Source organism: Drosophila erecta, unplaced genomic scaffold (genome assembly GCF_003286155.1).
Source record: "Drosophila erecta strain 14021-0224.00,06,07 unplaced genomic scaffold, DereRS2 tig00000000-arrow-pilon, whole genome shotgun sequence".
Classification (NCBI taxonomy): domain Eukaryota; kingdom Metazoa; phylum Arthropoda; class Insecta; order Diptera; family Drosophilidae; genus Drosophila; species Drosophila erecta.
In genome coordinates this window covers 16,785,705-16,810,306 of record NW_020825194.1, presented here as the reverse complement: position 1 = coordinate 16,810,306, position 24,602 = coordinate 16,785,705, and the positions used below count along the sequence as shown (strand labels likewise).

The 24,602-nt window shown below is 45.9% G+C and overlaps 2 protein-coding genes across 4 annotated transcripts in view; both read right to left on the bottom strand.

The window, feature by feature from the left end:
* Positions 1-612: 612 nt before the first annotated feature.
* On the bottom strand, positions 613-1,910 carry LOC6553594. Its single transcript, XM_001980142.3, has 3 exons — positions 1,370-1,910; positions 1,184-1,311; positions 613-942 (listed from the first exon to the last, which is right to left on the bottom strand). The coding sequence occupies exons 1-3, from the start codon at positions 1,708-1,710 to the stop codon at positions 752-754; spliced, it is 660 nt and encodes a 219-aa protein (XP_001980178.1). The 5' UTR covers positions 1,711-1,910; the 3' UTR covers positions 613-751.
* Positions 1,911-6,616: 4,706 nt separating this feature from the next.
* The window catches only part of LOC6553595 (single-minded homolog 2), a 29,568-nt gene continuing 11,582 nt past the window's right edge, over positions 6,617-24,602 (bottom strand). For 2 of the 3 annotated variants that reach the window (XM_026983691.1, XM_001980143.3), the window contains exons 3-9: positions 22,583-22,773; positions 15,794-15,918; positions 11,525-11,614; positions 9,887-10,391; positions 8,989-9,812; positions 8,155-8,889; positions 6,617-7,863 (exon numbers count right to left, since the gene is read on the bottom strand). In XM_026983691.1, coding sequence (XP_026839492.1) covers positions 7,315-7,863; positions 8,155-8,889; positions 8,989-9,812; positions 9,887-10,391; positions 11,525-11,614; positions 15,794-15,918; positions 22,583-22,773 — 3,019 coding nt within the window. In that variant the 3' untranslated portion in view covers positions 6,617-7,314. The remainder of the gene's footprint in view (positions 7,864-8,154; positions 8,890-8,988; positions 9,813-9,886; positions 10,392-11,524; positions 11,615-15,793; positions 15,919-22,582; positions 22,774-24,602) is intronic. The other variant, XM_026983692.1, reaches the window with a different exon arrangement.

Below are 24,602 nucleotides of genomic sequence, written 5' to 3'. Positions count from 1 at the left end.
TTTCAATTTACCGTTAACGGCTACGTTTTCATTTTCATTGCACGTTATTAGCATTTGCAATGCCACCGTTTAGGGCAACCCTTCACCCACCGGTGTTTATTTGTCTAATTTATTGGATCGTTTTCGTTACCGCCACTTTGGCAGATGGGTATGCGGGCAAAAGAAGTGGGCTAAATAGAGCAATCGAGCGGGCTAAAAGAGATCTGAGCCAGATTGGGCGCCAAATTGTGAAATCATTTTCCCCATCTCAGTTGCGCTCGATTCGGCTGGCTTTTTTGGCGGCATCGTTGTCAGATTTCTGGCGGCTGGGTTTTGTAAGCGAAGATTTCCATTTTCCATTTTCCATTTTCATCTTCGTTTTTCGATTCAAGTCGTTTATTTACTCCTCAAAGCCCTTTTGTCGCGGAAAAGCCAAAAAACAGGCAAGAAGGTTTGCTGCACTCAGGTTTTCATCGCAGTCGTGTGTTGCCCCATTGAGTTGCTGGGTCTTCATTTTCGCTGGGCGTTGGGTTTCGCCCGTCCATTCCCCTTTTCCCCTCCCCCTTCACCATTTTCCCTATTTTAGCCATTTTCATTTTCGTGATGGACCTGGGAGGAAGTTAAAGTCGCGACTGTCGAGAGTCAATCGATGGTTTATTGATTGTTTTGTTTTGCTGCTGTCAAAAATAAAGAAAATAACACATATATAAACGTAGCGTAGCCGTTAGAACCTGGAATTTAGTTAGTTATCTCCTGGGTATCTGGGACTAGCCTATGTGGATCTGGGGGCACTCGGCCCTTCCTGGATCCCCGGCTTCAGCTCCTGGTTCTTCATGTCCAGCGAATGCTGCTGGAAATCAGACAGAATGCGGCTCTCAGGGATGTCCGTCTCCACGCGGCTGCCCACAATGTCTATCTCGCTATCCTTCTTATCGAAAAAAATGTCGATAATAATGCGCACACCTGGGGGATGAAATATTAGTAATTTTCTTAAAGTAATACCCAATGAATTCGCGAATATATGAATGAATGAATATAACAACTTCGAATAATTGTTAAGCCGAAAGCGGAAAGGTATATACAAGTTACTAAAATTAAACTTGTTTTTGTTGCCAACCTTATTGCTGTTTTTACTTACATACCAATTTTAGCTGGACATGAATACTTAATATCTTTTATGTAAATCATTTTTAAGATAACCCACCTTGTTGAGTGTGTCGAATGGTGGTTTTGCTTTGGTAGGACCTTTCTACTGTATTGGGATCAGCCGAAAGTTCATCATTGACCGGCTGGAAGAGGGCAGACTCCTTGGCCACTCCAAGGTTACCCTCACTGTAGTTAGATTGACTGGTTAGTGGAGAAAGTATAAGAGCCGTGGCTAAGCTCTCACTTTTCTCTTTCTTTATCCTCCGACAGGGACATGTTGCAATGGCTGCTTCCGCCCTCCAGATCCGTCCTCTGTTCTTCCTCCGACTTGGACATGGAGCCAAAGAAAAGGGACTTGGCCATCTCGAGTTCCTGGTTCTTCTGAGTGGCAAAGTTATAAAGGTTGATCATGTCACGCACCCGGATGGGCGTGTCCACCCGCTTGCGGCCCCCTGTCTGCGGTGTCACCGGTGTCTGGAGTTGGGATGGGATCTGGAGCTCCTGGTCCCGATCGATCTCTGCATTCTTGTTTGAGTTGTAGGAGATGTTACTGCAGTCGTCCTCATGGTTGATGTTGGTGTTCATGGTGTTGGCGCTTGAAAGTTCCTAGCTCTCCCTAAACAAAAGTACTCACTAAAACTGCGTCGAAAGTTTCTAGGTGAATTCAAGACTTCCGATTTTTTAGTTGTTCGAAAAGTTCTGATAACCTCCCGTGTATGTGGGAAAGTAGTAACTGACTCAAAATTCGTTTCAAACAATGTCACTTAAATATGACCTTTACCTCAAGGAGATCTTTGGATCGTGATGTACATGTGTACATATGTGTAATACATCATGTGGGTTCCTGCCTGCAATTCGTTAGCCATTACAGTAACGAAATGTAAATGTAATTCATCTTCGAGCTGCCGAAGACGAATCGATGGAGGGCGACCTTCAGTGCGGCAATCGAAACCGAATTCGATCGATCGGATGATTGATCCCACAGAGGGGGCAGTGATTGAGGAAGGTTCGGTGATTAGTGAAATTTGAGCCACACGCTGAATGCCAATGGAATTGTCTTAGAGCGGATTTAATGCAAGCTTTTTTACTCATATTTTCCCCATTTTTTCGTGTATCAGTGTGTGCGTTATTAATATTTTGAAATTGGGTGAGCAATGACTTGCCGATGCCACAGAAGCAGCATTACCGTACCAGCAGTATCATCACTCGGTAGCTTGCCAGCAGACAGCTGGAGGTCCATTTGACACACCATCCCTACCAAAAAAAAAAATCCAATTTTAAGGTCAATCTTAGCGCCAACAACACTCGACCACAGCTCAAGAGTCGCAATCAGCGTTGATGGCGCGAGCAAGGTTTGCGGCCCAAAAATGCAAAGCTCTTATTTAAATTGTATGTAACGGGAGCCAAATCAAACCATTGATGAGTTTTATTGTCACGTGTAGTTAAAATAAACATTTGTTGCGCAGTATTTCTACTTAGTAGTTACCTTATACAAAGAAAATTGTGTTGACCAACGTTGAGTACAAATACACTAATCCGAAATTCATGAGGTAGCGCCCTGTGCTTAGAGTGCAGATGTTAAGAGAATTGCGCCAGAACCATTTAGAGGTATGCCACTTCAAAATCCGAATATTTCTTAATTTTTTTAATTTCTTCAACATCAAAACAATTAGAAAATGTGGCCGTGGCCGTTTTGTGCGGTTTATGGGCGTTAGAGTGGGCGTGGCATCATTTGAATGAACTTGCGCTGCGTCTATATCTCTGGAAGCTGCATGCTTCATCTCAACATTCTAGCTGTTGTAGTTCCTAAGATCGAGGCGTTCTATGGACAGACGGACGGACAGTCGGACATGGCCAGTCCGACTCGGCTATTGATCCTTGTCAAGAATATAATATATATACCTTATATGGTCGGAAACGCTTCCTTCTGCCTGTTACACGCTTTTCAACGAATCTAGTATACCCTTTTACTCTACGAGTAACGGGAATAAAGAACTATGATTATTTTGATGTAGTTTTTATTAGGCATCCCAGCTCTACTAAAAGTGAAATTCCAAAAGCTTTATTCACGCGTTCACTGAATTACATTGAGTAATAAATTAACACGAATATAAGTTCCCAAACTATTAAGACAACAATTTTAATAACAACTAAAGTTCGCAGCGCAGACGTTTGCAAGACATTTTGACTAATGAGCCGCCAAAAATTAATTCGAAGTCGGTGTGGGAGTTCTGGGTCCCTGTGATCGACATTCTTTGACTTTTAATTCTTACATATCACGAACTTGGAATTCGATTCAAGCTGCCCTGCTCTTCTCGTTTGTGCAATTAGCCGCGATGTCAAAGGGGTTCACGCCAGTCATGGCAAAAAGAACAGTGAGAAGGTGTGGGACCCACAGCAGAATTTACACACCAAAATACGTATGTACATAGGTGTGTCATCATCATCATCTCGGGCTGTGATTCCATTGAAGGTCGGTGAGCCTCTATAGCGGCTACAAACATTTGTATCTGCCATTTATGCTCACTGAATCTTCTCTGTTTCAGTTTCTGTCTCTCTCTCCCTGTCTATGTTTGGTTTGAAAACCCCCTGCTTTCCACCCACTCGGGGTCGACTACACATGTTTAATTGCCAAATTGGTGCAATTCCACATAATTCATGCCAATAGTCGGAGTCGTTACTCAGGCAGTTCTCCTCTCGCAGAGCTGATTATTTGACAAGGTCCCCGGTTTTCGGTTCCAGTGAAGAGGTTTACGACTGAGCAAATAAAGGCAGCCCGTGGGGGCAGATTCACACGTTTATTAGGAGTTTATTCGTCGTGCTGCGAATTGAAATCGAAAGTGGAGCGGCTTAGCGCCTATAATTGATAACAGGCTAGTCATATGGAAACTATTGCGTATACGCAAAGGCACAACGCAAAGTGCCAAGAGGAAAGGTAAACACCTCTGCTCCAAACGACCAAAGAAGTAACTCGAATGATAGCCGCATCCGGTGGTCACAAGCAATGTGGAAAAATGGTCAGCTAGCTGCTAGTTGCTACAAATTTGTCAAACCAACAATGCAGCAAGGTCAGCGGAGTTCGCAGAGTCCACTGAGCGATGATGATCACGTTCGCGTCCGGCGTGCGGTCAGCTCTGCCATATCATTGACCTTAAGTGACGAACATCAAGAGCAATGAATAAGCCAAGATTATCACCTTTGCCAGCATTTTATTGCACTTACACAGGCAGCCGCCAAAATCGGATTTGAAGTTCAATTGCAGGCATTTCTGATGCTCGATGGTCCAGCTTCCTCGACTCCACTCGATCTCCAATTCGATCTCTATCTGCGACGGACCTACCAAGACGCCCATGGCACAATGTACAGCACGACTATTAAAGGTCATGCTTCAAAGCCAGCAGTGCAAGCAGCATCGGCAGCACACAGATGAAACAAAAAAAAATTAAAAAAACGTTAAGTAAATCAAAGTAAACAAACGGCGCACTTTGTTAATTGTTGAATTTATTTATATTTCGGTTCGAGTTTCTTTTTCTGCTCTGGCTGCAATCTATTAGAGAATGATCTCAAAATACGCGTCAATCGAAAGACTCAAGACACGAACTGGCCACCAAACAATAAAATGACCGCAACGACCATAGTTACCAAGCAGTATATTTGAATAGTTATACACGCTAACAAAGGGGGGGATTGTTATTGGGTCGGCTATCTTAAATCATATTGACACTTTGGGCGCCTCTTCAAATTTCCCAAGCAGAGCATGAACATCGGCAATTTGTTGGCCAACTGCCATTCACTTGCTGCCTCGACTTCGGTCAGGGGTTGTTCTGAAATGCCAAAAAGGTAGCACACACAACTATTGTTACCCATTGCGGCAGGTAAACACCATAACCGCGACCTTCACTTGGCAATGGAGGAGGAGCAGCTCCTAGCCTCAGGTTGCCCGGAGGGCACACAACAAATCCAAGTCAAGTGCTCGGCAGCCTCTTCAACAATGAAGCCATCAGATCGAGAAATGTCTTCAATGTGAATTTGGTTCAATGGTTCAATTGTATCGCACATAGGAACTGGTGTGAGTGATTAATTGGTTTGCTTTCGAGGCCCAAAACACAAAACACACACTGGATGTGTTTGGTCTTGGGATAATGCGAATGAGTATGGCTGCAGAATAATTCATTTAATATCGAGCGTAAACAACGCAGCCCACATCGGATTGCTTGGTATTCAAGTCGAGTTTGGGGCGCTCCCGCTTCGCCAGATGATTATGCCTTTGTACTTCTTATTTAGTCTTTAAATCTGCACCCAGCATCTGATGAATGCTTTCCATTATCCATATTGCCAGGAAAATATGATTGTTAGGTGTCAATCAAAACTTTTGTGTGTCGCGTGTGTGTGCCACGTTGTCGTCGTCAATTAAAGACAGAAAAGTCTCCAATTAACTTTGGAGATGGTAATGGCTTGCGGTTGAATGGCAATTGCTCCATGGAAAATGGTGATTTACTATTGTTGCGCCTTGGAAAACTAAGTGCTTACAGATCGCGGTGAAGTCAGACATCTATTTAATAAACGAAATACATTGAAGGAAGCCCTAGTTTACGTAACCGATTACCAATTATTGAAAGCTTCATACTTTTAGTAAAAGTTTGCATTAGTACCTGATTACAGGTTGTAAAACCTTTCCTTACCAAAATTTAATATTTAAGACATGCCACCTTACTCAAAAAGCTGATTTTCTCTGACTTTAAATATATAATTTCCGTTGTTTCATTTACACATTGCTCATGTGAGCAATGCAAATCCTGCAACTGGAATAACAATATTTTATACTTCATTTCCACTGTCATTTATTTTTGTTACCAGACTTTCGTGGCATATTTTTGGGGCTATTTTGTTTATGCCATATTTGTAGCATACTCATAGGCAAAATTAGCAAGGGCTCCGGCCTTTTCAAATGTACGGTTTTTGAAGGAAAATCTATTGGTATCTATTCCGATTGACGTATGTAGTTTAGGTGTACCTAAATCTGAAAGAAAACATATTTTAAAGGATGTTGAATGAAAGCCCATTAAGTAATTCGATTATTTTCTAGATTTATTTCGCTCTGATTGTTTTTGATAGGCGCGCTTTACGTGCACTCGGGATTCTTTTATAAATTTATAATTGAGATTTTATTAAATGTTTCGTTTATTAGCTGACAGATTATCTACAATTTAAATATATATTTTTTGAATCATAATCAATTATCAATGTTCAAGCTGTAATGTTGGATAGCTCATACATTGCTGGTTACCAATAGTCGGTAGTACAGACTACCTACAGTAATGCCTGCCGAATTGCAAAATATTTATACCATCAAGGGGTATCTCATGATATTTCTTTAGTTTATAAGTAAATGTTTTTATGCGGGCGACTAGAAATTCCAAGAAAACTTTAAACATACAATACAATAGATGTATGCGGATATATACGCTTACGGATTAATTTAATTACTTGCTAAACGATAGGAATCATGAAAATTACTTTATCTTGCATTACTCGTTACGTCTAAAGTTCAATTAAATATGGATACAAGCATCTGTTATTCACTTAAATGCTACTTAAGCACTCTTAATCGCAACTGTTTAGGCATTTATTTCTCACTCGGATCGCGAGTGTAACTAAAATGTAACTAAAGTTTGGCGCAACAAACCGAAGCCAATTGGATGGATCGTATTATGCTAAAACGATAAGTATAAGTTAGAGAAATCTTTGGTTGTAACTACAACTGAAATTGAATGTCGAAGCTAACCGCCATCTACCCATGGTTGCTTGGGATCAACGGGGGTATTGGCTTCGTAACTTTGTGCTGGTTAAGGTTGCAGTACCCATACCCGATTCCCTGGAAGATTGGATACGGCTAATACGGCTGTCATGGATTTGTTGATCGGCAAACCTAGTGTCACATACAATACAATGTATCTATAAATTATCACAGTAAAATAAATAGAAATTATTTCTGCTGCGGCTGCTGCAGTTTTCTGAGAATCAACCAAGGAGTGGGTGGACGAATGGCGTGCGCTGGCTATATCCATTCGTAGCTGGTTCAGATTATGGAAGATACGATAGTCATAGTCCACATTTTGGCAAAACTGTTGAACGGTTCCCTTCCTCCCTTCCTCGCTTTCTCGCTTCCTCGCTTCCTCTCTGCACCACTCACTGGTTCAGTAGCGTGTTGGTCACCTCGGAGAACGAGAGCAGCGGACTGCCGTCGGCATACGTGCCCCCAGCCGTGGGCGGGGCATAAGCGAGCGCTGTGTGCGCCGTAATGTTCGCCGGATAGAGCAGCTGATGGTGCGGATGATGCTGCGAGTGGTGATGTTGCTGCTGGTAAATTGCATGTTGCTGCTGTTGCAGCGACTGTTGCTGCTGCAGGTGCTGCAGGGACTGTTGCTGCTTGGATGACTTGCGGCCAATGCTGCTGACGCCGCCACCCACCTCCTCGGCGCAGATCACCAGTGGAGCGGACACAATGGCCAACTGCTGGTACGGAACATCCGATGCTCCTCCTGCTGAAGCCGATCCATTCAGCAAGCTGCTGACCGCTGGCAAGGCGGTGGGCGAGCGGGATAATGCGACTGGCGGCGGCGGCGGTGATCCTGATCCGACTCCCACCAGCTGGTGGTGCAGCGGGTAGCCAGCTAGCGATTGCTGCTGCTGCTGCTGCTGCTGCGACTGTTGCTGATGATGGGTGGTGAGAATGATCTAGGGAGGATCGTTATGGTTAGTAGTCAGGCGAGAGAGCACACATGGGTGCACTGAAGTGGGTTTCTATTGGTATCAGAAGAAGGTGATTGGTTGTGGGTGAGTACATAGAGTGCGGGTGCTTCATTACTGGTGCAATCTATTCATCTTCTAGCGGTGGCCGTGGTGCAGGTGATGCGACTGGGCCGGAACATGGCCACCGCCGCCAGCCGACGGATGGTGCGGGTGCGGATGCGGATGATGGTACGTAAAGTACTGCGAGTACTGCGTGTAGGAGGCGGGCGTCCATACCTCGCTGCTGTGCTGATGCGCCGTCTCATGGTGATGGTGATGATGGTGGTGATGATGCGAGTGCGGATGCGGGTGGGCGTGATGGTGTTGTTGCTGCTGCTGCTGCTGTTGTTGGTGGCAACTGGATGGGTGCACCGCCTGCTGATCTGTGCCCGTGCTGGTGAGTGAGCTGCTAGGAGCGCTAACATTGGAACCAACTCCTCGCTGAGATTGTTGGAGCTGCTGCTGCTGTTGTTGTTGCTGCTGCTGCTGCTGCGGAGAGGTTGTGTGCGAGGAAGCGGAGTAAAGGCCAGAGTCATCGTGCTGCATCTGGTAGCTCTCCGGCGTACTGGCGCTGCCCGACTTGCCCGGCAGCTCCTTTGTCCCGTTCCACTTGGCGGCCGTTGCAGGTTCATGATCGTTGTTGTTATTATTGGCGCTAGCGTAGCCCAATCCGTTGGCCAGAGGAGTGGATCGCTGTGGTGAGCCAGGGTTTCCCGCTACACTTCTCCCGCCATGAAGGCTATTTAGCGGTACCCCACTCGAGTGCGTGGTGCCCCACATCAGCACCGTTTGACGCTCGTAGGGATCCTGACCCACTGCTGCTGCCGCCGTTGTTGCGGCCAACTCTACTTTCGGCGTAACGCTTCCGACTCCGTTGGGGGTGGCTCCGCCCACGGGTGATGGCCCGTCCGAGGAGCAAGATATCACCTCCATCACCTGGGGTGAAGACTTCGGCGTCTTAAGGGGAATTTGCTGTAAGAGAATACCGTATTAGTGATGGTTAGAATTCCGTCCTTTGACACAGAACTAAGAGTATTTGTCGGTCATAGTAATGCTACTGACTTTTCTTACCTGTGGCGTAGATGTTGGACTTCCATAGCCACTGCTGTAGCCACTGTAGTACTTTCCAGTCTCTTGCCACTTCTCGTCCGCTTTGGAGGCTATGGCGTATCCGTCGTAAGAGAGGAATCCATTAGCTACGTAAGCTGAGGCTGGAGCGCCGGAGTGCGGATAATCCGTGTAATAGCCACCGACGGCGCCCTGCAGCCGGTACTGATGGAAGAGGTTCTCGCTGACTGGGTAGAAGGCGTTGGCCGGCATGGAGCTGCCCATGTAGAGATTGTCCGCTGCACTGGCATACGGCGATGTTGTGTACATGGGATTCAGGTTGGAGTAGGCAGCGGCCACTGCAGCTGCCGGATCGGGCAAGTACTCCACGGCCACAGCCGGAGCAGGGGATCCCACCTGGCCACCGAGGGGCGAGGTTTGCTGCGTCTGCGGTTGATTCTGCTGCTGCTGCAGCTTGCGTTTGCTGCGGCAGGTGGAGAGGAAGTCGCGCAACTGCGTCTTGTAGCGGCGATTTGGACGCGTTGGCGTCACCGGAGGCGGCAGGGCGTGGGCCGTGGGAGAGGTGCTCGGCGGCACTACCAGCTGGTCCGCCTCGGAGAAGTAGGTGGACGCCAGTCCCGTGTCCAGGTAGCTGACCTTGAAGTCCATGGTGCGCTTGCCCAGCAGATCGTGGCCCTCCTCGTCCATCAGCTGCCGGTGCGTACAGATCACAAAGTCCGGCTTGGAGTTCTTGTAGACCAGGCGTGAGCTCGTCTGCAGCCACTGCCACTCGCCATCCTTCTTTTGGTAACGGTAGGCTATCATGCCGGAAGCACCCGTCTTCAGAACTATAGACAATCGGAAAACAAAACATAAGCTCAGTTTCTTGTATTCAGAACTGTAGGCACAATTGTATACTTACGCTCCTGATGGGCGCTGGCCACATAGGCCAGGTCATCGTAGTGCACCAGATCGTAGCCACCCATGTTGACCAACTCGGCGTCCGCGTAGCCCAGGATGTGCTTGCCGCGCTGGTCCATTGATACCAGGGAGAAGTCCAGCTTGTGCTTGGACTTGAACATGTTCTCCTTGTGCGGGATCTCCAGCAGGCTGGGCGGCCCAAAGGGCGTGCAGTAGGCGAAGAGGGCCAGCGGAGGCTCCTCCGTCTTGCGGTTCTGGCCATGCAGGACCTTGATGCGGCCGCGGATGTCCAGGCGCAGGAAGCCGCTCGTGTTGTCCAGCAGGCAGCGGAAGCGGACGGTGAAGCTGCGCTCCAGGTAAAGCGCCTTGTCCGGCGCCAGGGTCTCCGCCAGCTGCATGCTGGACATGTCGGCGGGCAGGAAACTGTTCCACAGCAGCTGGCGCTGCAGCTCCTCGCGGTCCTCCGAGTGCACCAGTTCGTACACCGACTGGTGGACGATGTCCGACTGTGGAGTATTGATATATTGATATATTGGTTAGGGGTCAGTCACCTGGGGATTCTTATTGATACAGCTCTCACTCTCACTCCGCTTCTCATGCGCTCTCTTATTCGCCCGGGGTTTTCGGGGCGTATAAATCAAAATGCGCGCAAATTGAAAATGCGCCCCATGTTGGCCACAAATTGAGACATAAATTCTGCACGCGCCAGGAGCAGGAAGATTCGCCTGTCGGGGGCTACAAGGGATTCTCCCCGTCCCTCCCATTCAGCCGGCTTTTTGCTGCGAACAGCAGAAAAGCAAACAAACCCAACTGATTTTCTCGAACGTTAAGCCGGGCTACGCTTTTAATTGAGCTGCCAAACGGGGCGTGGCAAGTGCCGCTTTACACATTTACAACTAAATTTGAAAAAAAAAAAAAAAACGAAATGAAATGAAAAAAAGAGAAAACAAACTCGGGCGGATGCTAACTACAATTTCAATTTCCATTCGACAATAAAGTAGGCAAAAAACTACAATGAAGGTGTACCCCAAACATGCTGCCGAAGGAGCCCGAATTCAAATCGGAGTGCCCGCATCGGAATCAATCTGGCCACGCCCCGCTACTGCAGCTGCGGCTGCGGCTTCAAGGGGAGATTCCCAGCGATTGCGCAATCTGATTTTAATTTACGATCTGTCGGTTCCGCGAATCGATTCAGGTCCGTACCTTCTGAGCATGGCCAGCTCAGACAACTTGGCCGAGGACCAAAAGCCCCAATTGGGGCCTTGGATTTGGGTCAGACTAAACGACAATCAGGATTATCTCTTTACATGAACCTGTAAATGTTTTCCTTCTTCTTGTACTGATTTTATTTTAAGGGAATCATAAAATGTTCATGTGAAATATCCCATTAAGCCGATACGTTTTACAAAGGCCAATAGGAAACTACATTTTTAGATGGGGGTAATAATTTCTATTTTAGTCCCCCCGAGATTCTGGGCCAAAGTGTTTTCCTTTCTCGGACCGCTTCCGCAATTCAGAGATTGACCCAAAAAACAGACGGACAGGGGCTTGTATGAAAACCGTCGGCAATTAAAATCAATCAAAAAAGCGGGGCGAAGGGAGCGCATAGTCTGAGGGGCCAGAGACTGGTGGCACTTACCTGATGAAAACCCAAATAGCTCTCGATGCTGTGCGTGGCAAAGAAGACTTCGCCTTCGCATGTCAGTATCATTAGAAATCCATTTAGGGCCTGCAAAGAAATCCAAAGAGAAATGGTCGACGGGTCAAAATTAAATCAAAACTATGAATTAAATATATGTTTCTTTTTTTGGTTGACTCAGACAAGTGGATAGATCCAAGAATCAATAGCCAAATGAATGAATCTTGGAGATGATATGTGATGGGTTGGCAAAGGTGTAATTACAGTAGCTGCCACGGCTCGTCATATTTGGTGAATGAAATGTTATTGATCGAGGCAGCCGGAGGCATTTCGATACACTGGAAGAAAATTGTTTTATATAAATTCTTAAGCTAATAATGTGTGAAAAATTAGCATTTCCAGTAGAGTAAGCCATATAGTAACTACAGGCACATCTATTTCTTTACAAGGTTCCTTGACTTTTAGGTTAGAATAGCATAGTGTTACAATATTATTCTCAGCGTTCTTCCTTTGACCTGCGCAGGTTCCGCCCCTTGGAATGAACTCTGTTTTGACCACATCAGGAGCTGCTTGAATGGGAGCCACGATGGCGGCGCTTAGTTGCGGCCAAAGTGTAATCAGTGCCTAAGCGGCTCATTTCATCCAAGACGATCCCAGTCGGATCTGGAGTTCCACATCAAACACAACCAGGAAATGGCTTGCAATTAAATCAATGAGTTTCAACTGAACCGAGCGAGAGAGAGAGTGAGACAGGGGAGAGGGAAGGGCGGTGGATTTTGGTGTAATTGCAGGTTTCCATTCCAGTTGCCTCCCTCCCATCAAAATCCCCAGATGAGCCATTGTCATTATCTATTCGGATATGCGCCTTCAAAGACTTCGCGCTGCTAACAAGAAAATGAAATGTGAAGTAAAAAGCAGCATGAAAATCATGCAAAAGTTTTTAACACAACGCTTCATTGTTTTGTTTATTATTTGGCGCATTATTGTTTTTGATTGCATTTTAAAGTCGGGTTTTATGGGCTGCTAATGGCGGCGACGCATGCGATTCTCGCCCGATCTCGACTGGAACTAACCTAACCGTTATTTAGCCGGCCCAATCCGTTCGAGCGACGTGTGAAGTGAAAATGAGAAGGAAAACTGAACTGAAACTGAACTGAAACTGAACCGCTGGCCGCTGGCCGCTCGGAAAGACAAATTTGCCAATGCTCCATTAGTGCCACCGTGGCGGTGCGGTCGTAATTAATATAACCGAACTGAAAAAACTGCAAGAAACAACACCGCACATACAACAAATACTGCGCGTAATTAATACGGGCGTATTTAAATATCAATTTGCAGCCACCATATCGAGCTGCGTACATCGAAAGGAAGCAGTCCCCCATTTTGAGTCGGAGAAAAATGTGCGCGATTGCTGCTAATTACAGAGCAGCAGCAGCAGCAGCAGCAGCAGCAGCAGGTTGCAGGACTGAGCTCCGGGGAGCCGAGGGATCTGGGATCTGGGATCTGGGACCTGGGATCTAGAATCTGGAGTCTGGAGTCTGGAATCTGGCCGGAGATCGGGCCAAGCAGCGGGTAACTTAGCCACTCCTTGCGAGAGTTGGCATTAGCCGACATAAATGCTAAGTGGCGTCATCATTTAAAACGCATCAACAGCCCGCAAGGATGTGGTGCTGCCATGGCATACATATAGATGCAGCATGGATTGTCATCAGGCCACGCGGACTGCTCGGGCATCAATAATCGTCAAAAAGATCTCCAACGGTAGCCAGCGAGCGAAAAGATATGGATGCAGTAGGGTTACTTAGATGGCGAATACTCTATTCCATGTATAGCCATGTATAGTGCCAAGTGGGTGGAAGAACTTGGTGTCCCTTCTTCCCAAACTCCAAGCTCTAGTTCTTTAGCTTTGCGCTGGGTCAAGGGTCCCCTGTGAGCTCTTTTAAAAAGGAGCCTAGAAAGTGTTTGCCTTTTTAATATTTTTCATTGAATAAAAATTATAGAGTCTAGTTTCATAAAGGGTATCTAAAATGTTGAATACAGGTCCTGTTAGCTGGTTGTTCGTTTCTGCTGCTTAACCATTTTGCTTGTGCTCTTCTCTTTTCATTTCTTGCGGCATTTTACCTTTTTATACGGCCAAGAAAGATTTCTCCCCACAGTCTAATTGTTTCTGCGCCCCATCCCTTTCCCACCTGACGGCACATCGAGGCCTCTCTGTTGCTCCCGCAGCTACAATTTAGACAAGCTCGTCTGCGGCGTCTTCTAATGCGATTTTAATAATACCCGCCCGTCTTTATAGTGGAGGATCCGGAGTGTAGAGGCTGTGCGAGGGCATATGGGCATGTGTGTGTGTGGGCAAATCTGGCATTTCTGATGTGAGATTTGATAAGTTGGCGGCGATTATTTTATCATTTCCTAGGCAGATGCAGGAAAGACTTTTGAAGGGCGGGGTTCGTTCAGAGGAGGAAGGAGGGAGGAGGAGCCTTTCTAGTTTGGCCAATTTGCCCAAGCTTGTCTAGATAATTGCTTAATAAAGCCCACCCCCAGCGGCAGAGGCAAAACCATCGCCAGGTGCCTCGCCAGTTAATATCTTTGGCGGATCTGCCACCAAACCCTGTTGCATGGAAAGTTCAGTTCATATCATGTTGGCAAGCAAAGTGTTGAAAGTGTTTTACTTTCAGTGAAAACGGAAGACAATTAAATGTTGCGCCAGTGTGTGTGTGTGTATGTGTGTGTTAGCCCTCAACTAAGCTGCGTGACAAAATGCCATTTTCTAATGATAATATGTGACCCATAATAAACAGCAACGGCAACAGCAACAGCAACAGCAACAGCTGCAGCAAAAAGTAAAACTTCGCGGGCAACAGGTAACAAATACCCGAGGTATTAAAACTAAATATGCACACCTCATGACGGCCCCCTTTTTGGCCAAAAGGACTCTTTCGTTGTGAGACAGTCTGAAAATATGCACGGAAATGCACAATTGTGCAGTTTTGAGCTCGACAATTAGCTGCAGCCAGGAAAAGGGTGGTGCAGTCGAGTTCTTTTTTTGGCTTGCATTCAAATTCGCCACTCACTCGCGGGCCACCCTGCGTATACGTAATGCAGCCTAACACGAAACTGCAACGTGCATTGCCCCACTTGTGCCGCATACATGCCGCATTTGTATATGTGGTGCATACCGCGCACTCGGGCGGGTGGTTACTTTGGTGGACTTTGACATTGAATTGTGTGTGTGGAGTGCAGCCGAAAAAAGCGGCATGTGCGATAAAAAAGGAGGTTGTTGCCGCTGCAAGTGCATGTTGCACAATTGCGTGTGTCTGTCTGGGCGGAGTGATGGGCGGTGGAGTGGTAGAGTGGTAGAGTGGTGCTGTGGGGGTCAGGGGGTCAGGGGGCAGTGCCAGCTGTGGCAGCACCACTCGCCCGGTGGCCGGCTGCTCCAATGCCCGGTGAGCTATGTGCGCATTAAATTAAACTGTCATGACTGTGACAAGTGCATATGTTGGCGCCTCGGACAGTGCAAGAAGCAAATACACACTGAGGCACACATGCACTTTTAATTCAGCAAAAACATGCAACTTCCCCAAGGCGGCGACTATGGAGTGCAGCGGCAGAGGGGGGGCAGTGTGCTGTGCGACAATTTAATTGGAGTATTTTGGCACATAAACTTGAAATGCATAATTTTGTATGTGTGCTCCACTTCGGTGCAGCTGTTGCACTTCAACATGATAGCTGCTAATTAATTGTACTGAATTCGTAAATCAAAAGTTGTTATTATTGTGTATGCATACTAGGTCTTGAAAATGCTCAAATTAAGTTATTGATTTTGTGTCTATTTTATTTCTATTCAAATATACAAGTAAGAATTGAAAATAATTTGAGCAACTTATACGACGAACATTTCATTTCCTTAAATTGATCTGCTTTCCCGGTTAGTGCATAACCAATTTTCAATTAGGTTAATCAATTCCAGAACTTATTAATTGCAGACAATTACAAATGACAGAATATGTGGGGAAGTGGATTTTCCCAGACCATCACCACCGACTGTCGATTGCGTGCCCAGTATTTATCAATGGAAACTCTCTCGGCTCTCGGCTCTCGGCTAACAAGACGCTGATTGATTACCCCCCTTTACCCCCTTCCAGTCGGCAAAATACACCACGTATCCTGGCCAATAAAGCCATCAAACAAAACACTGATGAAGACAAATCGGAGCGATTGAGAGGAGTTGATGGGGGAGGGGTTCTTTCAGCTGGACTCGGGACTCACCTGGAGGAACATATCACCATCCAACAGGCCGTGCTCGAAGGCGCCCAGTTCTCGTGTCCTGTAGCCTTCATGTGCGTGTATGTGGGGCAGGACTCCGTTATCCTCCTTATCCTTATGCATAACAACTGCAAGTCGAGAAGTAGAGAGAAATATACATTTAACAAACGTCAGCATTCTTGGGTATTTTATTAACCATAAATATTTGATATTCACTTAAAAGACTGAATAATTTCGAGGAAATTGCTTGGCCATAAATAAGCCACTCAATTGTTTTACAAAGCCACCTTCCTCGAGGAGGAGACGGGCTGGCATAACCATAGTAACTTCATAAAAACCCAATATATCATAGATATATACAGTGATGGGTATGTGTGCCTGTCTCAGCTCCCCGAAAATTCTCGTACAATAAATATTTACGGCTTTGGCAAAGTACTAAAAATTGTTTATGGTGTCATTGTAATATTTTATGAGAACTTTCGCCCCCTTTGGACCCCCACTCCCTTGAATCCTAGAACTATTCACCCCTAGGACCGAAGACTAGGTCGCCATTTTGCCTAGGCAAATTTCACTTTATTTTCCCCCATCCCCCATCCCCCATTGTTTATTTATTTCTTGGCGGCGGAGTTTTATTTTGTGGGAGCCGAGCGGGTTTTTATAATAAATTTGTCACAAGAATTGATTTATGTGCGATAAACGATAAAAGAAATGAAACTTCATATATTTTCACAATATTAGTAAAATGTTTTCGGCCGAGGAGTTCATTTCGGGAAGAGGGTGGTTAAGCTAAGAGTGTTGTCCTGGCCAAAACTTATGCCACGCCAGCTGATGTCATAAATTATGATTTTTATCAACGCAAATGGGTGAAATAAAAAATGTTGAAGAGAAATAAAACAGCGGCTTAAATAAAAACAAGGCAAAATTAATTTACGCATGGCAAGCCTCGACGAAAATTTCCCCCGAACTTTCACCCATGTGCAACCCCTAAGCACGGGAAAAAAACTCTTGGAGTTGGCTTCAATTTCAATTAGCAGGTTAGCATTCCAAGCCCCACTCCACTCCAAGCACACTTCCAACCACATTTTGCTGGCCAGGCTGACCAGGCTGACCAGGCTGACCGCAAACTGGACCTGCTTGTCGCCTGACTTTAATCTCGGCCTTTTTGACCTTTTTATCAAATTAACAAAAGTGACTCGCTCCCACTCAGGAGAAAGATTGTTCATTTTAGCGAGAGTGCGATAAAACAAATAGAGGCCCTCCCTCCTTCGCCTAATGTGGCCCAAACAAATTGCATCATGTGCGTGTAATCCTGGCGTGATCCTTTACAGCCACTTGGCCTAGGACGTGGTCGTAATTATTCATAATTTAATTAGGCTCAGTTTACATTCAGTTCGTAGCTTGTCGCTGCTTTTTATTATTTCTGGTGGAATATTTTAATTTTTTTGTACGTGCATAAACTCATTTAATTAATTTCTGCTAGGCGGTTGGAGAGACTTGGGTTGGGTTAGCCTGGGCTCGCTTTCCCATCCGGTGTTTCGGGTTACAAAATCTGTCATGGCGCCCTTTATTGCACTTACATTGTATTATTACATGGCGTATAAACCAAATTTACGACAAATTCTCCACATTTTCCGCAGCTCTTTTCCCCCATTTTCTCTGTGCCGGCGCTTCCATCTTTCAAAGGACCCACCCCCTAGAGTCGTTAAACAAACGGACGACCATCCACCGTGAACCGCCGGCGGTGGATGAAAATCTTGTGCTGCGAACGACCGGAAAAGCGCAAAATCTCGGCTATCAGGGTGGGGCATGCAGGTCACAAACTCTCCGCAACGCTCGATGATGTACACACATAAAAATGGCGGCGTTGGAAAACCCCACCCAAATGGCCAAAGAGAAAAGCCAGACAGAGAGAAAGACCAATGTGAAAACAAGTTGGGAAAAGGCAGAGGAAAAGCGTGCGCAGCGAGCGAAGAAGACCTGAAAGATTCTCGCCCTAATGACGTTGCACTGACGGGACGGCACCTCCAACTCTCGGACATTTTCCCCGCTTTTCCTCCGCTTTTCCTCCTCTTTTCCAAAGGTGGCGTCAATTATGCTTAGGCTGGAGCTGGAGATGGAGCTGGAACTGGGCGTGTCCGGAGCTGGTGGCACGGCTTGGCGCAGAATAATAAATAAAGTTTAAATTTTCTGACATTTTGGCAAACATTTTCCGTGCCGACAGAAGCAAATATGTCATGGAAATGTCAAACTCATCAGCGGCTTTGATTGGAAAACTGACAGCCACGGTGTTGGTAGTACATATGTATATCCCTAGGTATCCAAAACCATCCACCCAGAGCATCAGCAGCGGCACCACCAGCAACCATTGGCAGCTGTCCGGAGTGACAGCGCTTTTTGGATGCACCCCGCCGCCGTTTTGGGTCAAAGGTAAAAGGTTAACGGGTGGGGATAGTTGGCTCGATACAACTAGCTGTTTGCAGGTTCTGCGGGTGTGTGAAATCCCTTTTGGTAGGGAGAATATTAAATAGGAACCGATAAATAAGCTGTCTGCTTCGCCAGGATAGATTACCATAAGGCTGTATAGATGGAAGTAATAGACCCATTCTATTTCCAGGGTCTATTATAGGAATTAAAATGAGCTGCTTTTCCAAACATTTTGTAATCCGTATTGTAGTTGATGAGTTAATCTAGCCAGATCAACATAACATAAGTGACTGATAATATATAAGTTCGCTTGATGCCTAAACGGCTATCTTAAATATCTCAATGGAAATTTCTTAGGAAATCCAATTTCATGAACAGTTTCAAGAATATTCTCGTATTCTTGCTTTCGGAACTTTCAAAAATAACTTTTAGTAGGCTTGGTAAAACCCAGCTTTATGCAAGGACTTTATATCCCATAAAAATCAATTTCGTCTGTTGAAGGGTCAGTGTTGAAGAACTTGCGTACGCAATTACAGAAATAACCACTTTAAAGTAGCTACATCGTTTGTTTGACTTTAAATTGAACTAGGCCTTTAGACTTCGTATCTTTACCCGATGGCAAGAAGGAGCAACTAGAGGGGTGTCGACCTACGTAAGTCACGCAATGTTGTCCCCCGAGCAGTGCATATATATTATATACACCATAGCTTGAGCTCCACTTGTGTGGGGTATATGGAAACAGCTGAGCATTGGCCGGCGTGACAATGCGACGCCTTAGAGCAAAAACAAGCGCACCAGCCAAGCCGAATCCAACAGAAACAACACCTACACGGAGCTGGTAGGCAAGTGCATCGCCATTGCCATCGCCATCGCCATCACCATCACCATCGCCATAGCCATCGCCTGACTGATTGCATGTCCGCCTGCGACCCATTCATTGTCTGGTTTTGAGCCCAGCCGGCAGCAGAGGGTTAAGGGGGCTGGGTGGGCCTTAACTGGAGCAACGCACGAAAGTCATGTTACAATGTACGAAAAATTGGCCAAATGCCGCTGGAACTGGCTTCACTGTGTTTATAGGTTAAGAACTGAGCCTTGGCCTCATCCCCCTCTCATCCTCTCGTGCACCATGCTGACTTTTTAAGCCAATTGGGAGCAGCTGCCTGTAGGCAATTTTGATAATAACATAAATGCCTTGCTGCCGGAGAAATGGGGCGAAAAGACCCAGACGGGCTGACCAAGTGACCTTGTCGTGGCCAATAATCGGTGGGTGACTCGTATGCCTCCCAGCTTAATTGTCCCATGTTGCAGGTGCAATGCCTGCGATGCAGATTCATTCACAATACGAGTATACCCAGCAGGTTTCCATAGCACTGCCGCTTCCCACGAACCCCAGAGAACCAGTTAAAAGAGCGCCGAAGGCCAAGTCATAACTAATGGCGACATGATTTGCCTGCAAATCTATGCGAAGAAATGTGGGATACAGATACTTCCAGCTGATATAATATGGTGAAAATGTACATTTATCAGTCCAAACTTCCCAAAAACACCTGCAACACGATTCAGACGATTGGCTGAAATCAGAAGCCATTTTTTGATGTAGAGTAGGAACGGTATTTTTACGGATATTTAAATCAAAACTATTTTTTTTCGCAGTGTTTTTTTAATCGTGTGTGGGAACTCGTGGCTTGGCGAAACGCCAATGCAAATGTAAATGCGTTCCCATCTCAAGTTACCAAATCTTTGAAGTAGCTGCTCAAATGGGATAGCAGAGCACTTGGCGGCGATTCATGGGAACTCAATTTACTTATGGGCCGCTTTTTACTACCATTTTAATGGCATTAGTTCGCCAGGTGGGGGTTCGCTTTTAACAGGGGAAAACTGGGCTTAAAGCTTAGCGTGCTACGCGCAGAAAATAGAATAGAATGAATAATAATCGTTAAAACAGAAACTATCAATATCAAAAGGGTCATAACAACTAATGTTTCTTCAGCAATTGTTTCAACATCTCCCCTTGCCACTTAATTACGCAACTCATCAATTAGGCAGACGTCGAACCCAGAGACAGGAGTCTTAACACCGAGCTCCGGGCATTAAAAATGAAGAAATTGCGAGTCTTAACAATTATGGCCAGAAGCCGAAAGGTGGCCCTGGCAATTATGGACAGTTACCCCCTACTAGTTCCATCCCACCCCCTATCGGATTCGGGCCAAGACAATGGCCCATTAGCAGCGCGCTTTAATTATTTAGTTTGCGGCCAAAACCGAACCCATAGATAGAGGAAAACGCGCACAGAAAAGCACGAAAATACGGCAGAAAGAATGAGACTAAATCATCGGCAGTGGGGCGGTCGGGCTGAAGGGCTGAAGGGGCGTGGTCCCCGAAAAATAGTACAACAAATGCAAAAACGAAATTCCGATTCTTTTCCTCTCGTATAGAGAACATTTCCAGTTTGGTTGCGCTGTCTCGCTTTCCGCTTTCCGTATTGTTTTCCGTTTCGGGTAGCAAATGTTTTTTGCGCAAGTCAGGGTCAAGCAACTGCAGATGGGATCCAACATCCCCAAAGCAGATATATATGTGCATATGCCCATGTACATTGTCTGGCGAATACATGGCCAAGACAGCATCCTCCCCCCCAGCCAGTTACCATCTAATCAATTTTAATCGTCTTGAGTGCTTCCGCTGGTAATCCATGAGCGGCACACGCCGCATCTGGATGCCCATAAACCTAAACCGATTCCCATTGCCAGGTTCCAGGGTTCGATGGCAAACAAACACTAATTGTAAATTAAATGATCCCGATAATATCCGAGAACATCTATCTGGGCAAGCAAACAAACCGAAATGAAAACAAAAGCGTTGACCTCGCGCCGTGTTTTGAGACAACCCCCGGGCAGGATAATAAACAAGGGTCGGGGGCAGGTCCACTCCACTCACCGGGGCACACGCCGCGACGGTTCTGGTCCATTAACCCGTCGTCGTGTCGTTGTCGTTGTAGCTACAACTTGGAGTGTCCTGCGAGGTTCCCTGAGAGAGTCCTTTCGGGGGATGCCACCGCTGGCAAAGGAAACTAATGTTTATATTGACTTTTCACAATGCACAATGCGGCACGTGGCCGACGGTTGCTCCTTTTTTCTTCCTGTACATGTCCTCTAAGCCAACAGTTTGCCAGTGCAATTAACGCTGAACTACGCTTGACCGCTAATTGTCAAAATATTTACTAAGGTTCTGGTACCTTTCCCGGTCACTCTTCGATTTTGCCACGTGGGCTTAGCTTAGATGGGCCAGGATCTGTGTTTGGGCCTCACAGGCGCTTTATTTCTGCACTGAAACCAAATGAAAGCTGTCGTGCCACACATACGAGTATGTCCATCTCCCCGCCACATTTATCGCAAATGAAAGCGAATGAAGCAATTAAATATTTTCTTTATTTTCATTTTTTGTGTTGGTCATTAAAAGAAACGCGAAATGCCAACGAACTCGGACGGGCGAATCGTTAATCAAGCCATCAAGGCCCGAGAGTTTATTGCATTTGTTTTAATTAATTTAAATTATACAAATATGTTGACCCCTCCTCGAAGTCCCTCTCCTCCCAACTGGTCAACTACCCCGAGGTCAAGTAAGTCTAAAGCACCCCTGAGAGAAGTAGATACATATGCTAGTTCCTCCAGCTCCTGGTTTTCCTAATTCTGCTCCCGACTGACAAAGCTGCGGACATTATCAAATGCACTGGGGAAAATGAGTTATGCTTTCTAATTATTCAAGAGCTGGCACAGTATCATCCCGGAACTTGGAGGCATTATTAAAACTAGACGACAACTAAAAACCATCAGAAAACTTATATGGTTTTCATGCTACTTTGCTGTCGGAAGTTCCATGTAAGATTCGTTTTTTAGAACCAATCATTGGAATATGTATTAAATTGTATATGTGGCACACCTTTGTAGTATGCGTTTAAGATCCAAAGTTTTCCCAATTTTCCGCGTGCTTTTAGCCCCTAGTCGCTTTGTTCTAGACCGCCCCACGCTGCTGGCGGCTTCCTTCCTGTTCTTTAATCCGTCAACAGCACGTGCGTGTGTTTGTCTGTCTGTCGGCCGCTTGGTCGCTGGTCGCTTGGTTGGTTGGTCGGTTGGTCCTCTTCGCCTTTCGGGAGGAGAGGACCTCCTGGCGCGGCGTTGAAATTAGTTTTGAATCATTTATGAGTCATGTTGTTTGGGGTCTGGGCCGCAGTCTGACCAACCGAACCCAGAACGGGGAGTTCCTCGGAGCGGGCATAATCGATTTAATAGGCCGAAATTGTTACGCGCCGTATGTTGAGAGGGCGTTTTCCCCATACACTCGTACTCTATGTATACAGTGGCTAGCACTCACCTTGAAAATAACTTTTGGTTCTTAAATAACTAACAGACAGCCTTAGAATGCTCAGTCGATCCAGTTTGCTCAAGATGTTCTGCTCGAAGGGCAGCAGCGAGGCCAGGAGATCCAGCTCGGCGTTGAGGCGCTCCCGATGCCGCTTTGATGGATTGCTCTTTGTGACGCCATCCTTGGGCGGCGGCTTCAGGCTGGGGGTGAAATGAAAATTGAGGAAGTGAGTGAAAGGGAAATTCAAAACAATTTTCATGCATAAATGGAAAGTGGCTCCCTAAATAGAACCAAAAGTAGAGCGTATGAGGCCTCGGACGCGTCAGCTGGCGACGACGGTGGCGTGAACTTGGAAAGGTCAAAATTATTAATTGCACTTATCAGTTACCCGAAACTACATAATAACAGTCGCACAATGGACCTCGATATCCTCCCCCAGATGGCCCACGGCCCTCGAGGATTACAGCCATAAAACGGACACTCAATCAGGGGTGGGTGGGTTCGATTAGCTATGCCCACTTGGTTCTCTGATTAGCCGATCCACAAGGAGTGGGTGAGTTGCACAATCGATCCCCCTTGCGTCTGCAATGCGTGATAAGGATACCTTTAATGACCAGCGCATTTCACTTTTAAATCGCATTTTCGGTTAATGCGAGAAATCGTGCTATTGACTCTACTATTATCTATAAATTTAATCATAAATGAATGCACGTTCAACAAAATAAATAGAAGTAAGCATAGTACATACATAATTCATTTTACTCTAGTGAAATCTATTACTGAGTACTTTTAGCTCAAGGATTTCTGAGATAACTTTATGTACAATTTTCGAAAATCACTTACTGCCGAGCGAAAAGCCCTTGTTTTCTAATTTAATACGAATATCATACATAATTGAACCAATCGATCGACTTCTTCCTATGAATTAACCTATTAAATTTCCACATTTTAAGTGTCATGCTCCGATTGCGAGTCAAGAAAGTTAATCGGGCCTATTACCTGGCTCCACCTCTAACAGTTTCCATGAATCGAATCATAAACGGGAATATGCGCAGATACAGGCACAAACAAATCAGAAGTCGGACCGCAATCTAAAACCACTCCAATTAAATGTCATAAAATGTTGAGGACCCAACCGAAGTCGAGTCAAATGTAGCATTGTAAAGCCAAATGCAGTACGAGTATGATATTTTATAATGGGGTTGTGCGGGATCGGAGCCGCAGAACTCATAAATGCAAAATCCGTTTATGATGGGACACGGGGAACGGAATATGGGAAGTGGGCAATCAGGAATCGGGCTTGAGTGGTGGCAATCTGGATAAGCTCGTGGCTGGACTGGGATTGAAGAGCTTTGCCGCTAGTTCATCATTATCTCTGCCCGTAAGCGGATAAGTGGGACAGTTATGCCGGATTGTCTTTATAAGCACTCGGAGTTCTCGGAGTTACCTGCATCTGGCTCCACTGTGTGTTGTTGGGCTGTGTTCTTTTTTTAATCATTTTTTGTCTCATCATTTTCATTGAAATTATTACATGGCTAATTGCGGTAATTAAATATAATTATTGTTGTAATTTATGAGACGACCCCCTTCATGGCCGTTCCAACCCTTTTCCCTCCGCGTGGCTTTTTGTCACTGCTTGAAATTTTTTAGATGCTTTGTTGCCGTTTGAGTTTTTGTGTGTGCGCTGTTTTTATTTCGAAAACTTTTTGCTCGACTGCACACACACACACATATGCGCACTGGAGGCGAAAAAAAAGGACGAGGACTGTTGCAGGATATTGTCGCGTTAAGTTAATTGGCTGGCGGACCTCGTCCTGTACTTTTTTTGCTGCAGCAGCAGCAGGTTCCCGGGTAATTGTCAGTGGCATGTCCGTTTGGTGTCACAAAACTGGACGACGACATGTTGCCTCAAATTGTCGCTGGCCGGATAATCCCCACCGCTGATATCGGAACAGTCCCAATCCCAATCCTATTATCGTGCCACCAAGGTGTTGTCCTGCAGGAGAAGGAATGCCAACTTGTCGCCCGG

Excerpts from the sequence above, each read along its gene's own strand:
- LOC6553594 (XM_001980142.3), bottom strand. The coding sequence starts at position 1,710 with ATGAACACCAACATCAACCATGAGGACGACTGCAGTAACATCTCCTAC. Across the intron at positions 1,312-1,369 it reads GAGGATAAAGAAAGAGAAAA|TGAGGGTAACCTTGGAGTGG; the intron begins GTGAGAGCTTAG and ends ATCTAACTACAG. Across the intron at positions 943-1,183 it reads CATTCGACACACTCAACAAG|GTGTGCGCATTATTATCGAC; the intron begins GTGGGTTATCTT and ends TTCATCCCCCAG.